The sequence below is a fragment of the Antrostomus carolinensis genome, unplaced genomic scaffold, assembly GCF_000700745.2.
Source record: "Antrostomus carolinensis isolate BGI_N321 unplaced genomic scaffold, ASM70074v2 scaffold52647, whole genome shotgun sequence".
NCBI lineage: Eukaryota > Metazoa > Chordata > Aves > Caprimulgiformes > Caprimulgidae > Antrostomus > Antrostomus carolinensis.
Genome location: NW_010327669.1, coordinates 1 through 13,326, shown reverse-complemented (window position 1 = coordinate 13,326; position 13,326 = coordinate 1). Strand labels below are relative to the sequence as shown.

Genomic DNA, 13,326 nt, shown 5'->3' with positions numbered 1-13,326 from the left:
TGCCTTGGACCCAACAAGGTAAAAACACCGTGCTGACTGTATGTTGTGTCAAAATTTACAACTGTGACCTAAAAGTAGACTTTAAAGTTAACATTGTGGCTTTTCCTCCTACTCTATCCTAGCTATTTGTTACTAATTAGAAGTAAGCGTGAAAGAGGGCTTTCTCTCCTCTAGAACCATCCTGCCTGTCAGGAAGAGAAAAGATTGTCAGGAATATTTGCATGGAAGCTACAGAAAATACCCTTTTAATTTGGGAGTTCAAAAACTGGAGGTTCCTGCAATCACTAGTTGTAATGGAAAATATTTGCCACGATTTACATGAAAAGTTGCTGTAGTTTGCCAGTCGAGAATAGCGTGCAATGGTGGGTAGCCACAGCAAATTCGGTGACTGTGGAGTTTTTTCTTATAGATCAAACAGGAGTGAGTAAATACATAATGTTAAAAAACTAAAACAACAGTAATTGCACTTGCAGGTTTGGTAGCTGTGACTCCAGGGCCTGCAGTGACAAGTATTCCTATGGATGACCTCAGGTGGAATCTTAAATTCATTCCCTTGCTCTTGTTGGCCTGAGGGGCCAGAAGGATGAACTGCACAGGATTAACTCAGAGCCCCTGGACAGAAAGTTCTTATGTTCCTGCTGCTCTTGCCTTGGCTTTAGGGCAATCTCTTTGTTACGTTATTAGCTTGAGAGAGGCTGTTTTCAGCTTGCCCCAGGGATTCCTTCCTACTAGATATGGTAACTAATATAGGGAAGCATAGGACTTTTATTCAGTTCATGTTAACTAGCTAACTTAAAACTAGAGTTTTTAAAACATCCTTATTTTTGTACACGACAGCCATATGTGAACACAGAAATAACTGAATGATTGGAGGGGGAAACTAAGGAATTGATCATTCCAGCTTCTGCAAAGTATAGACCTGAGTGAAATTTAGTCACACATATGTCAGTGAGAAGTGCCCTCTGATGGTGTTCTGTGCTTCAGCTTGGCAAATATGATCTCCCTATTGCATTTTATACTTTTAGTTAAACAACTCTGTTTTATTTCTGGGTCTTACCCTTCCAATACAGGCTACAGGGTCCTCTGTTCTTAGTGTGTTCCTTACAGAACCTAGAAACTCAAGTGCAGAGGTTTGGAGAAACTTCTTCTGTTTATTTTCCCACGCTTTTTCCATGAGAAGCATTCTTGGTTTATAACATGTGAGGAGTATAGTAAATTAGCTGCTTGTGCCTAGAATACGTGAATTGTTAAATAGAAATTACAAAATTTTCATATGAATAAACTGAGTAATCTTTATTTTGGCCACATCACACTTAGTTGCTTTAACCCTTGAATTGGAAGGTTTGGAAAAGTGTGTGTTGTTTTGTTTTTCAAAACTTCTAATAAATTGCCAAGTACTTGGTATGTTTTAGGACTTTCCAATGTGTGTATTTAGCTCTTTTCCATCCAGGGTATTTTTGAAAGGTTTAATTTGTAGGTTCCATGTGTTACCTTTTTTTTTTTTTTTTAAACTTAAATTGTTCTTTTTGTTTTAAAGCCAGTTGAGGAATTGCTGCAATTCTCTTTCTGAACTTGTTCCAGTAAATTTTGCTCTCTTACCTTTCTTAAAGGTTATTAAAAGGGAGGACCTGTTTGTAACATCAAAGCTCTGGAATACCAAGCACCACCCAGAAGATGTAGAGCCAGCACTAAGGAAAACACTTGGAGATTTGAAACTGGATTACCTGGACCTGTACCTCATGCACTGGCCTCATGCTTTTGAGTAAGTTCTACGTGGAAAGGGCACAGAATGCAGAAATCAGTTTTACAGAAGTGGCTGGTGTTATATCCTGAGGACCTTCTTTCTGAGCTGTGAACTTCATCCTGTGTACACTGCCTGCAAGATGTGTTTTTCAGTGTGACTAATAGTTTTGACCTATAGACTGTCATATAGACGCTCTTTTCTACCCATAACCTGCACACTTAGTTGTGTTTGGTCCTTTCATTCACAGAAACAATTGTTCAAATTTAATTCTTCTTTGAATTTCAGTTGGGTGGGAATTTGTTTTCTGTTAGATTTGTAGCATGTCTGTAAACATAGAGCAGAGGAGACAAAATTTCTGGTTTTCTGTAGAAGTATTGTAAATAGATACTTGTTCTCATTATTTAGCAATGATGAGGCTGGAAAAATGTGTATTAAGTCTTCATTTAAAATCTTTAAGCAATTTTTTTTTTTTTTAATAGTGAGAACAACTAGGTAATGAAATTAGGATCACTAAACCTCTGACAGTTTGGCATGGGTGCCAAAGTTAAGTAACTGAAAGTAGTCTAACTAGGAAAAAATAATAAAGCTTTATGGGACAGGTTTCTATACTGAAGTTTGCCATTGTGTACTAGCTGAAAATTTGACTTGCTGTGAGGTAAAATCTTTGAGTTTAAAATAGTCTAGTGTCTTCATCTAGGCATTGGGGAAGTGTGGCAGCTATTCTTGGTTCTGCCATTGACCTACATGGTAACCTTGAGGAAATATCGAAACTGCTTTATGCCTTAGTTTTACTTATCTGTAAAATGAGAATTAAGTGCTTTGTAAAGAAGACAACACTTTTCACTTGTAGTTATTAACTGTGCTGGAGTGGCCAAGGACATGCAGTATCATGGTGGTGTCTGAGGAGGAAGTGAAAATGACTTCTTATGACACTTTAATTGCAGTAATTCTATGATTTGAAGAAATACGAGAAGAGAAAGTTCTCCAGTTAAGTGCTAAATGCACTTATTCTACAACCCCATCAGCAGGGTTCCTTGCTTTATTTTCTTGTCGATTTGGAAGCAGTTTTTTTCCCCCCTACAATCAGTAAAAGGGAGTGGGAGAATTAATCTCCTGAACAGATATTTGCATGGAGACTTCACTTGGAGGTGCGTGGAGATGTCAGATTGGGGGGCTCCTGTCTGTTATGCAAATTTGAAAACACTTTTTTCCCCTTCTAGTCATATGAACTGAATTTTACAAAACATACAACACTAACGATAAGAGGAAGGACTCTCAAATTATATCCCTCAGCATAACAGAATGAGGAAGTGTTTTAAACTAGACCTGATTTGGAGGAAGAACTTCTGTTAAAAATTCCCCTTGTTGTGAAATAAGTTTGTTTTCCAGTTGATTGGAAAAAAAAACCAACCCATTAAACATTGCTTTGATAATAACACATAACACAATGATGTATCTTTAGCTATTACTAATAATTAAATTTGCTTGATGTTGTGGAAACTGTTGACAAATCTGGCATTGTAGTAAAGCAGTTTCATGTTTTCTTATTGGAAACTGTTCACTTTCCAGCTGGTTTAACGCATGGTTATCTGTCATGCCTGTTGCATTGGAGAGCAAACGGGTGTTATTTACACAGAAATTAAAATAGTCTTCTGGATGAAAATCACAGTGCCTCTAGGACTTGAAAATTAATCTCTCACTTAATATACTACTCTTGACATATGAGGCTGCTTTTCTGAGTTGGGAGCTCCTAAGGCTTTCATTTTTTTTTTGTTCTAGATTTATCACTGACATGAACAAGAACCATCTCCCCTTGTCCCCAGCTGATCCCAGAGATCAGTGCTTAGCTAGAGCAATGTAAGGCAGCCTCTGAGATCTGAGCTTGCAGTGTCCTGCAGTGGTTATGGAGCAGCGCTCTTCCAGTGGGATTGCTGGCACCCCTCCATGTGTGGACTGCTCAGAGACCAGTCATTCCCCTTTGGCCATGCAGTGGTGTTACCTGGCATAACCAGGTTCCTCGTGTGTGTTCTGTTGCTTCTGTTTTGTTTGTTTTTTTTTTAAATGCGTTGGTATGGTTAACTGGAAACACAGTCAACCTACAATCAACGTGTACATGTTAAGACCTCTGTGAGAATCTGTGTTTGTATCGAGTGCTGACACTACTACAGAATCCTGAGGGAGTGGGAAAGCCAGCATACTTTGAATACAATCTCTCCTAGATAGCTCTTAAACCAAGATCCCTTTGGTAGCAGCTTCAAACAGACTATGAAGAATATTAGTCCTCCCTCAAAAACAAATTGAAAAATCAAAGTCCTACATGAGTTGCTGCTCTCTAAATCAGCTCTTTTGCTAGAAACAAAGTGTGCAAAGAGCTGCTGCTGTGTATAGGTGGCTTACCAGTTCTGTGTAGTCACTACCGTATCATTAAGTAGTTCAAAGTACTGTGTAACAGGTTTACAGAGGACAGACTGTATGTGAAATAATTTCTTATAGGTTAAGTCAGCATAATGGAATTCAACAGACAGATTCTCTCAGTTTGTACTCTGCCCTCCAAACTATGTATAAGCTTTTAAGAATGCTTTGAGGGAAGTTGCTTTTAGTGAAGAACTAATATAATGTAAATAATGTGGTATATATACTTACACTTTACCTTTGATTCTGCAGACGAGGGGACAACCTCTTCCCAAAGAATCCCGATAACACAATGCGTTATGATTACACTGATTACAAGGATACCTGGAAGGCCATGGAAAAGCTGGTAGAAAAAGGTCTTGTGAAAGCCATTGGGCTATCAAACTTCAACAGTCGTCAGATTGATGATGTACTGAGTGTGGCTACTGTCAAACCAGCTGTGCTCCAGGTAAGATGAATAAAGGAGAGACTGAAACCTTTCCTATTGGTCCATAAGAGTGAAGAATTTGCAAAGTAATGCTATGTGTTTAGCACAAGGGTGCAGCTTCTTATGTACAGAGAAGATTATAGCCAGCTCTGCAGGAGTAGGCACACACAGGTGGTCTTTCCAGGCAGATTAATTTGTTGGGCAAGAGGCCTCTATCCATGTTCTGTGGCCATTTATGCCTGCTTAGTTGAACAGGTCTGTGGAAGAGTTTGTCTTTCCTGTGAGGAAGAATTTAATTTATAAGAAAGAAAGATTGTGAGGGAGTAACTTGAATCCCTTCTATAGAGAGCTTCCTCCCTTGCTGGATTATCTGTTTGGTACATAAGGGAAATCCAGCACTCTAAACTTAGGTGATCTGTTCTCCTTCTCCTGTTACCTTAGCCTACCAGACACTTTTTCATTCTCCTAGTAGTAAGTTATTAACTTACTTAACTTAAACCTTATCCTCATAAGGTTTTCCAGAATCTGGAATGACCTCTTGTGATGTGTTTGGTTCTACTGTGCTTTTGACTTCCTGTTTGTTTAGAGTGTTCTGTTGATATATGTTCTCTAGCCACTCATTGTAGGTCATTTTAATAGGTAGAAAGCCATCCTTACCTAGCTCAGAACGAGCTGATAGCTCACTGCCAGAAACGAGGACTGGTTGTCACTGCCTACAGTCCCCTTGGTTCTCCAGATCGCGCGTGGAAACACCCAGATGAGCCTGTGCTTCTAGAAGAACCTGGGATCAAAAAACTGGCAGAAAAATACAGCAAGTCACCTGCACAGATCATCCTCAGGTACAGAACGACTGTGAGAGAGGGTAGTATTCGGGACCCGGCCTTACATAAAGCAAAACCCATGAGCTAGAAGGAATCTCCTTAAAGCGCGTGGTGTTCTGCATCAGCGGGGGGTTAAAGTCACGGGGAGTGCCAAAAGCAAACACCATTTGGTGTTTGTTTTGCAGAGTTGGTAGAGTTGGTCCTGCCTTGGGGCAGGTGGATGGACTAGATGAGAGGGGTCCATTAACGGCCTGGATCCATGCCTGAGGCAGTTCACTGCCTTTTCTGCTTTGAATAGTTCAGGCAGCAGTTTGCACATGATGAGTTGCTTGAACCCTTGAGCTCTTGCTACTGCATTCGCACGGTCTCTCAGGAAGAAGGGCTGAGGAAGGGACCTCCCTTCTTTGCACTGAAGAACTGCTTGCTGTTTTGTTTTTATACCACAAAAACCATTTACTGGATACTGGGAAACAAGGTGACTGAGTGATATCTGGAATGTGATCAGCACCTTGTAAAGTAAAATTGGATTTTTATCCTCATTTTTTGTCTGGCTTTGTATCTATCAGTATCACTAGCACAGTCTTGGGCAGCAGCAAGTTACCCTGCCAGCTGAACATGTTCAAGACTTTGTGCTCAAGCCACTGCACGGGCACTTGAGACATCTGAGTTTTCTTCTAGTTTCTCAGTGGTGGTCATGTTAGAATTTGCGTAAAATGCTTAAGTATGTTTTTCTGACAGTTTCTTGGGTTTCTAGCTTAAAGCACTTAAAACTTGTTTGCTTGTTCAAAGGCATGAGCATCTTCCCCTCATTGATTAGTCCAGTGGCTACTGTTTTGCTTGAGCTTGGACATACTAGGTCCTAATACACTACAGTGCTATGTCAGCCCTCTTCTGGGTATTTTTATTTCATGTAGAAATATAAGTGGCGTCTCTGCTGCCACAGATAATTACTCAACCAAAATAAATATGGTGGTTCTTGGGCTGCAGGCACAGAAAATCTCTTCTCCTCTTAACAGATGGCAAGTGCAGCGTAAAGTGGTTGCCATTCCCAAGAGTGTCACTCCTGCTCGCATTCAGCAGAATCTCGAGGTAAGTTTGAATGCAGAAAAGGAGTCTCAGCGATGCTCTTTGTCCTGGTTTTGCTTCAATGTGAGTAATGTGCTGTCCTACTACTTGAAGAGGAACAAGCTGAGGCACTTGGTTCATCCATGTATGCACATGCTTAAAAGAGAGGGTAAAGATTTTTGGAAAACAAACTTGATATGTTTTAAGCAACTACGTAGGGTTGTGCACATGTGCATGTGAGCAGTCTTGTTATCAAAAGGTAAAGAATGTCCTTGGTAGAAACATAAATGAAAATCTTTACTGAAATTTATCTGAGATACAAATTTATTGAACAAGGGAGTCTTCTAATGATGTTTAATTGTTCTTATTTACAAGTAACTGTTTTTCTACTCTGCAAGTGAGGGCTGGTGACTATTTCTGCAGCAAACTGCCATTCTAGTAATGAAGGAATAGAATTAGTGTGATTCACTTCTGCTCTGAAGTAGAGACAGTTCACTTTAGAAATTATTTGAAAACTTTTACTTCCAGTACTTTGGAGGGAAGTCACCTCCTGTGATCTTTTTTCAGCCATTAGTCATACAGGTTGGTTGGCTGGTTACATACTTCTTTTTAAGTTGACTTGTTTCTGTAACTGTTATTCCCGTTAAACCAATTTCTGCCATGTAGTCTGCTGCTAGAAATGCCAAGAAATCACTCTGCAGTTAACTCAAGATTTAGATCTACACGGGAACACAATATTGATTGAATTGGCAGCATTTGGAGGAACAGTCCCACTGCTTTTTTGTCTTTCTGGAAGAGCACTATGCAGTATCAGTGTGAGCTTTGAGTTGACAAGTGTGTGAACACCTCAGGCTTCAAACCTTTGTTTTGATGTTTATTATAAAATGGATTTAATTGCAACTTCATGTTTATGAACAGAAGATAAACTAATACTGTCTGAAGCCAAGATTTTTACAGATACATAAATTCTATTGATCAGAGTTGCATGGAAATTCCCTCTATTTGAGGCTCAGACTTACTGAAGTTGCAGCTTCTGAAGGTGTTTGAAATATTAGAAGTTGCATTATGTTTAATTTACTTGGGTTTTAACACTAGGATCTTGCCACTCTAGCATGTAGGTTTTCTTTTTGAAAGTACAAAGGAAATATTATGTAACTGTAAATTAATAAATTATTGCAGTCTTGTGTGTGTGCATGTGTGTGTTTGCTGCAGTTACAACTGTGTTCTTGCACTGTCATCTGAAATTAAACACTGAAATAGTCAGCAGTATCCCTGTTGCTGTTCCATTCTGTCCTGGATGACTGAGAAGAGGAACTGTTCTGCCTTTAAGTTAGCTCTGTTTCTTGTGGATCTCTGGAGAAGTTCATGGCACAAGGGGATGGTTGTGACTTACAAAGCAAAAAAACCAAGAGGCAGAACTTGACATCAATTAAATACAAAAAAATCTATAGTTACTGAATAAAGGCTCTTGCTTTTGTTCTCAGGTGTTTGATTTCAGCCTCACAGAAGAGGAGATGAGCCACATCGGAAGCCTGAATAAAAACTGGCGTTACATTGTGCCAATGATTACGGTAAATTTCTCCTCTTGCTCATGGTTTTCATTGTGTTCATGTGGCCACAAGCTGAGGTTTCTGTGGTTTTCTTTCTTTTGCTATCCCTGTCAGAACTACTTATGAGTAAGAGCACTATACCTTTTTAGGCTACCTAAAATGAAAGAATTTTTCAAAAGCTGGGTACAAAAAAAAAGTAGCTTTTTGAAAACTTTTCTCCTCTGTTTTGGCTCATGATGGCTCTCCTGACTTCTCCTTACTGACCTGTCCATGGGCCTTTAACCAGAGTCCCATCTTCAAATCTTGCCGAACTCCTGCCGATTTGATCATTTCATGTAACAAGCAGGCTAAGGTCCATGGCCTTCCTCCAGAGTACCCCTTGTTCCAACTGTCCCCATCTACATTATACTGTAAACCTCTAAGATCAGTGAAGACTTGGGGTGCTATCAGTTCTCCACAGCCATCATGAAAATCATATGAGGCAATTTGTGCTCTCCCCTCCACTGAATGATCCACCCCTTTCAGCATCTGTTGTAATGATCTTCCTAAGTTTGGCTTAGGCTGTGTTATTTTTCTTCCCAATTCTGTTAGCCAGAGCATCTTTTAGTATCAGTAGTTTACTCTGTCACGTGAAACCTTACCTCATGTGCTATCAGATGCCAGCTTGTTTTTAGAGAAACCAGTGCCTCATAAGAGGCACTTCTTGGTCTTTCTTTTCTTATATTAAAGGACTTAACCTTGTCCATTTCCCCCCACTCCAAAGAAAAAAAAAAAGTAAGTAATTTCAGTGCCTTGTTGTGTACTCTCTTTAAAGCATTCCTCATATCTTACTGTCCTGCTTCTGACTGTGCAGCAGAGAGCTGTTGCCATTCCCTGGTGCATCACTTAACAACATATGGCAACTGTGCTATAATGAATCTGAAGTGATTTATCCCTTCTCTATCATACAGTGCACTGCACAGATACAGTAAGGTCTCTGCAAATTTGGAAGCTGTCAAGCCTCTCCAGCAGTTTGCCTGTAAATTATTCTTCAATAGTCTGTGACTGGTGGCTATAGAAATTGTTGGGGGAAAACTTTTCTCGGGATTTATCATTAAGGTTTTTTGAGTGCTTGAGAGCCTATCGGTGACTAGTCTGAGTTAGAAAAGAGAAGTTGTGAATGTGTGGTGAATGACTGTCTCCTATCAAGAGTAAATACTTGTTACAGCTTGTTACTGTTTGTCATGCTGGGGCTTAGGAGAGCTTCAAGGCCATGCTTTTAACTGTAGGGTTGCTTCAGTATGTGTGCATAAATATAAACCCCCACATCTCTGCAGCCAAAGTTACCAGGAGTTATCTGTACACCAGGCTGCAAGCTTAGCGCCTGGTCTCTGTGAATACGGCTGTGATAAGCACACCTGCTGCTGACAGTATGTTTCTTTCAAGTGTTTTGCTACTTGTGGTGCAAACAAAGTTGTTTTGTTAATGAAGCTGCAAAATACATTAGAATGTAGCTTGGCTTGGAGGAGCTGGGAATAATTCATGTGCTTTTGTTACCTGGGAGACCTGATCAGATCACAGTGATTCATAAAGGAGAGATGAAATACAGTTCAAAGTGGTAGTCCATCCAACTAGAAAAAGGGTGAATATGATGCAGCTGGGCTTCAAAGATATTGCCATATTGTCAGATAACAAGACAGGAAGAAGCAAGATGAGGAGAATCAAAATTACTCTGTAGCTGCAAGATCTGTAGGGGAACCTTTTGTCTCCTGCCCAGCCCTTCTGGGCTTATTGGAAAGAATTTTCATCAACTGTGAATTAAAATTCCTGTCTAACCTTTCATGCCTATCTCCTCTATGAATCTAACTTACAGTGTCTGGATTTCCATCTGTGATATGGCAGTGTTATCAGAGCTCCTATCATAACTGACGAGACAGTTTTTCCTTGTTTTACCTCATTGATATATATATTGATATATAACCCCAAGTTCTTAGAGTTGTGCCACTGCACATGGTGTTTTGTTTAAAGCCTGAAGAGAGGCTATTACATTGCATGTAGGCAATTTAAGTTGCTTTATACTTTAACAGTTCATTATCTGGATATAGGATGGAAAAATTACCTTGCACCAGCCCAAAATCCAAACACATAATTGTTTGGAAACACATAATTGGCCAAGGAATATATTTAAACAAACTTGAATGACTAGCAAGCCAGGAGAGGAGGAGTGATGGTTGTACAGATGAGGGTCTGTCTGGTTGTGATAGTTAGCTACCATTGACCTGCAGTGTGTTCGCTGATGATTTTACCCCACCTCCCTCTCTCACATTCCTGGGGTGGACTGGAATCAGCTATGCGAAACATTGCTTCTGGCAGGTGTTGTCTCGGCATGCTGTGAACAAGAATGCTTACCTGAAGAGGTGTTCTGTGTAGCAAAATAAGCAGGGAGAAGAAACTGGGGGGAAAAATGATAAATGTGAATTCTAGGAACATGAGGAAGTTGTTGACTCGCAAGAGAATATGAGGAAACCAAAAATACTGTGATAGTTTTGTCCACAGTTTTAAGGATTGCCTTCAGTTGACGGCTTCATTTCAACTTTATTTCAGTTTAGTCTGAGCATCAGTGAAATGTTAAACCTCAACATCTTCATTTTTTGCTCTGTAGTGCCCCCAGGTGACTAATTTCCTACTTCAGTCGTCCTTATGGTAAACAGTTCATTACTAGGGATTCCAGTTTTTGCTTTGAAATGCAGGTTTTATACTAAAAGCTAATAGAGGGACTTGCTAGTGGATACTTGGTTTGAAAGTCCCTGTGATTCCTTCTGCCAACTCCGATGAAGTGTTTTGAACTGTGTGTGTTACAACACTTACTCAATAACAGCTATAAGCCAAAAAGCTTTTAACTATTCTTAATCTAATTCTTCAAGCCTCAGCAGCTTGACAGACTCTTGCTCTAGGCTGCAGAAATCTATGTCCTTTTTTTAATTGATTTAAAAAAAAAATCTTTCAAGAAGTGTTAAGAAGGACTCAGGAGTAGAGGGAACAGTTCTTGTTTAAGCTGAACAAGATGCTCCCAGATGTTTGGGATATGAAGATTCAGAAATCTGAACCATACAGAACTTGAAACTGAGAGTAAGAATGGATTTTTATCTTTCTGACCCGAGTCTGTCTCTTTGTTTCACAGGTGAATGGAAAGCTAGTAGCAAGAGATGCTGGACACCCCTATTACCCCTTCAATGACCCCTATTAACTACTAGAAAATAAGGTATTAGAGTAAGATGCGTGCCCTCCCACAAAATAATTATTAATACAATTTGTCAAAAAAACTTGTCCAAGTAAAACATTCCTTCCTGAGTAGGTTTACTTACAATGTACTGCTTCTAACTGACCTCCTTTCTGAAGATACTGTAGCTTCTGTGTCAAAGTTTGGGGATTTATTACAATAACTGCAAGCTTGCCCCTGAAATCATCAAATCTATCATGGATTAGACAGAGTAGGAGAGTCTGAATCAAGTTGCAAACATGTCAGTATCAGGTTAGGGCAATACTTTGGGTTTACTGCCACTGAAACAGTTTTGAAAGCTTTACTTATTACCATGGGGTGGGGGGAGGGAAGGGTGAAGGCATGAAAGGATTTTAAGACTAAACAACTGCTCAGCCATCAACTTTGATATCTTTATTAATATTTTTTATATAGGGAATAAAGTGAAATGCGCTACAGTTGCGCTATGTCCATAAACCATTCATTAAAACCCAAGTAACCAGCCATGCCCAGTGCTTTTTGTTCACTCTAGAGTACTTGTGGGACTTAAAATTCTGTTTTTTCTTCTAATTTGCCTGTAGATTTGAGGAGAATAAATGTGTACCCTGGAGCAGGCCTTCAGGGCAATCCTCTCTGTTGCTTTTCACATGGATAGGTTTCAGCTCTGGCAATAGCTCTGACTGTCCTATCACAAAAGCCTCCAGAACTTTTCAGCAAGTCTTACAGGAAAACATCCTGCTTTTCCTGTGAAGTTCCTTGGTGTCTCTTTGCCAGAGATGTCCGCTTTGAGTTCTGTGAGGTCACTAAGTTAGTTCCTGACTATACAGCACGAGCAAAGACCTGTCAGAGGGCCCCTTCTGTTTTAGTGTTGCATTTTTGACTGCTGCCCGGGCTGATGCTTGGGAGAGCTGGTCCTGTCTCCTGTTCTACTGCTGACCTACCGGTAACACTCGGCAAGTAATTTGCCTTTCCGTGCCTCTGTTTCCCACTTGCCGTGTCCCTATGTTACTCCCTGGCAAGGATTATTTACTGAGTGCTGCTGCACTGTTGAGCAGGACTGGAACTCTGGCTTTAACAATGGTTTTATTTTGTTTCAGCCTCTCAATAAATTGTCTCGCTATCTTGAGTCCCAAGGGCATGAGGTGTTAGTACCAGTGCTCTGATGGTGATACCTTCTGTGGCCTTAGCAACCTTAACACTTTATTTTGGTTTTCTCTATCTGTAGAATAGGATGAATGCTCACTTGCCTCGGTGCAGACAGGGTAGCAAGGCAGAGTTTCTAAAGGCCTCTGGGATTTAAAACAAAGGAACTCTTTCAGATCTGTTGGTGCCATTCAGAGACAGTCATAGGCGCGACTCCTCATTTGCTGCTGGATAAAGCAAGCTTAACTGACTGTAAGTGAAATTAAGAACACTTATTTTTTATTTTTCCTGTAGCAATAACAAACACAGAAATAGAAAAATAATCCTCTGTATTGAAATAGTTAAAAATTAAAGAATTAGTTTCTTTTAGTTTTGATAACCTCATTTACAGGAGGTAGTAAAACTGTATGTTCATCTCAAGGGTAATGGCTCCTCAAGTATTTCCTGCCCTGGGCCTCACAGCGTGCTGCTGCTGGAACAAACCTGTTTGTCACTTTTTGTAATCCTTGTGGAAAATTCAAAGAATTTCTTTTCTTCAGTATTTTTTTTAATTTACCTCAGTGGAGAAAGCCATTACAGCTTGGTTAGGATTCTTCACTAGACTGGGTGTTTTCTTCTAAGGGAAATGAAATCCCTGTTGTTTTTTTATTATTCTAATCAAACACGGGTGACTTTGAATATGATTCTTACTGTAAATCAGTAGGGAAGCAGTTTTACTTTGGAGGTGCTGTGTAGAATGTTAACAGCAGTCACACTGCCAAGAAAAGTTACTTCTCTTGCATGTCTTTCCACTTGCTTGTTTGCGTGTGTTAAATAAACACTGTGCTCAGCGTATGACTTTGAGACTTTATTTCCCCCTCTAATGTCAGGGCCCCAATTAACTTTTTCTAGTTACTTCTCTAAACGAGAGTAAGTAAATTCCCAAG

At 39.9% G+C, this 13,326-nt stretch overlaps 1 protein-coding gene across 1 annotated transcript in view; it reads left to right on the top strand.

The window, feature by feature from the left end:
- The window catches only part of AKR1A1 (aldo-keto reductase family 1 member A1), a 16,734-nt gene extending 5,457 nt beyond the window's left edge, over window positions 1-11,277 (top strand). The window contains exons 2-8 of the mRNA XM_010171952.2: window positions 1-18; window positions 1,611-1,762; window positions 4,409-4,604; window positions 5,223-5,422; window positions 6,421-6,493; window positions 7,954-8,040; window positions 11,180-11,277. The exon at window positions 1-18 is cut by the window's left edge and continues 102 nt beyond it. Of these exons, the coding sequence (XP_010170254.1) occupies window positions 1-18; window positions 1,611-1,762; window positions 4,409-4,604; window positions 5,223-5,422; window positions 6,421-6,493; window positions 7,954-8,040; window positions 11,180-11,245 (792 nt within the window). The 3' untranslated portion in view covers window positions 11,246-11,277. The remainder of the gene's footprint in view (window positions 19-1,610; window positions 1,763-4,408; window positions 4,605-5,222; window positions 5,423-6,420; window positions 6,494-7,953; window positions 8,041-11,179) is intronic.
- The last annotated feature ends 2,049 nt before the right edge of the window (window positions 11,278-13,326 follow it).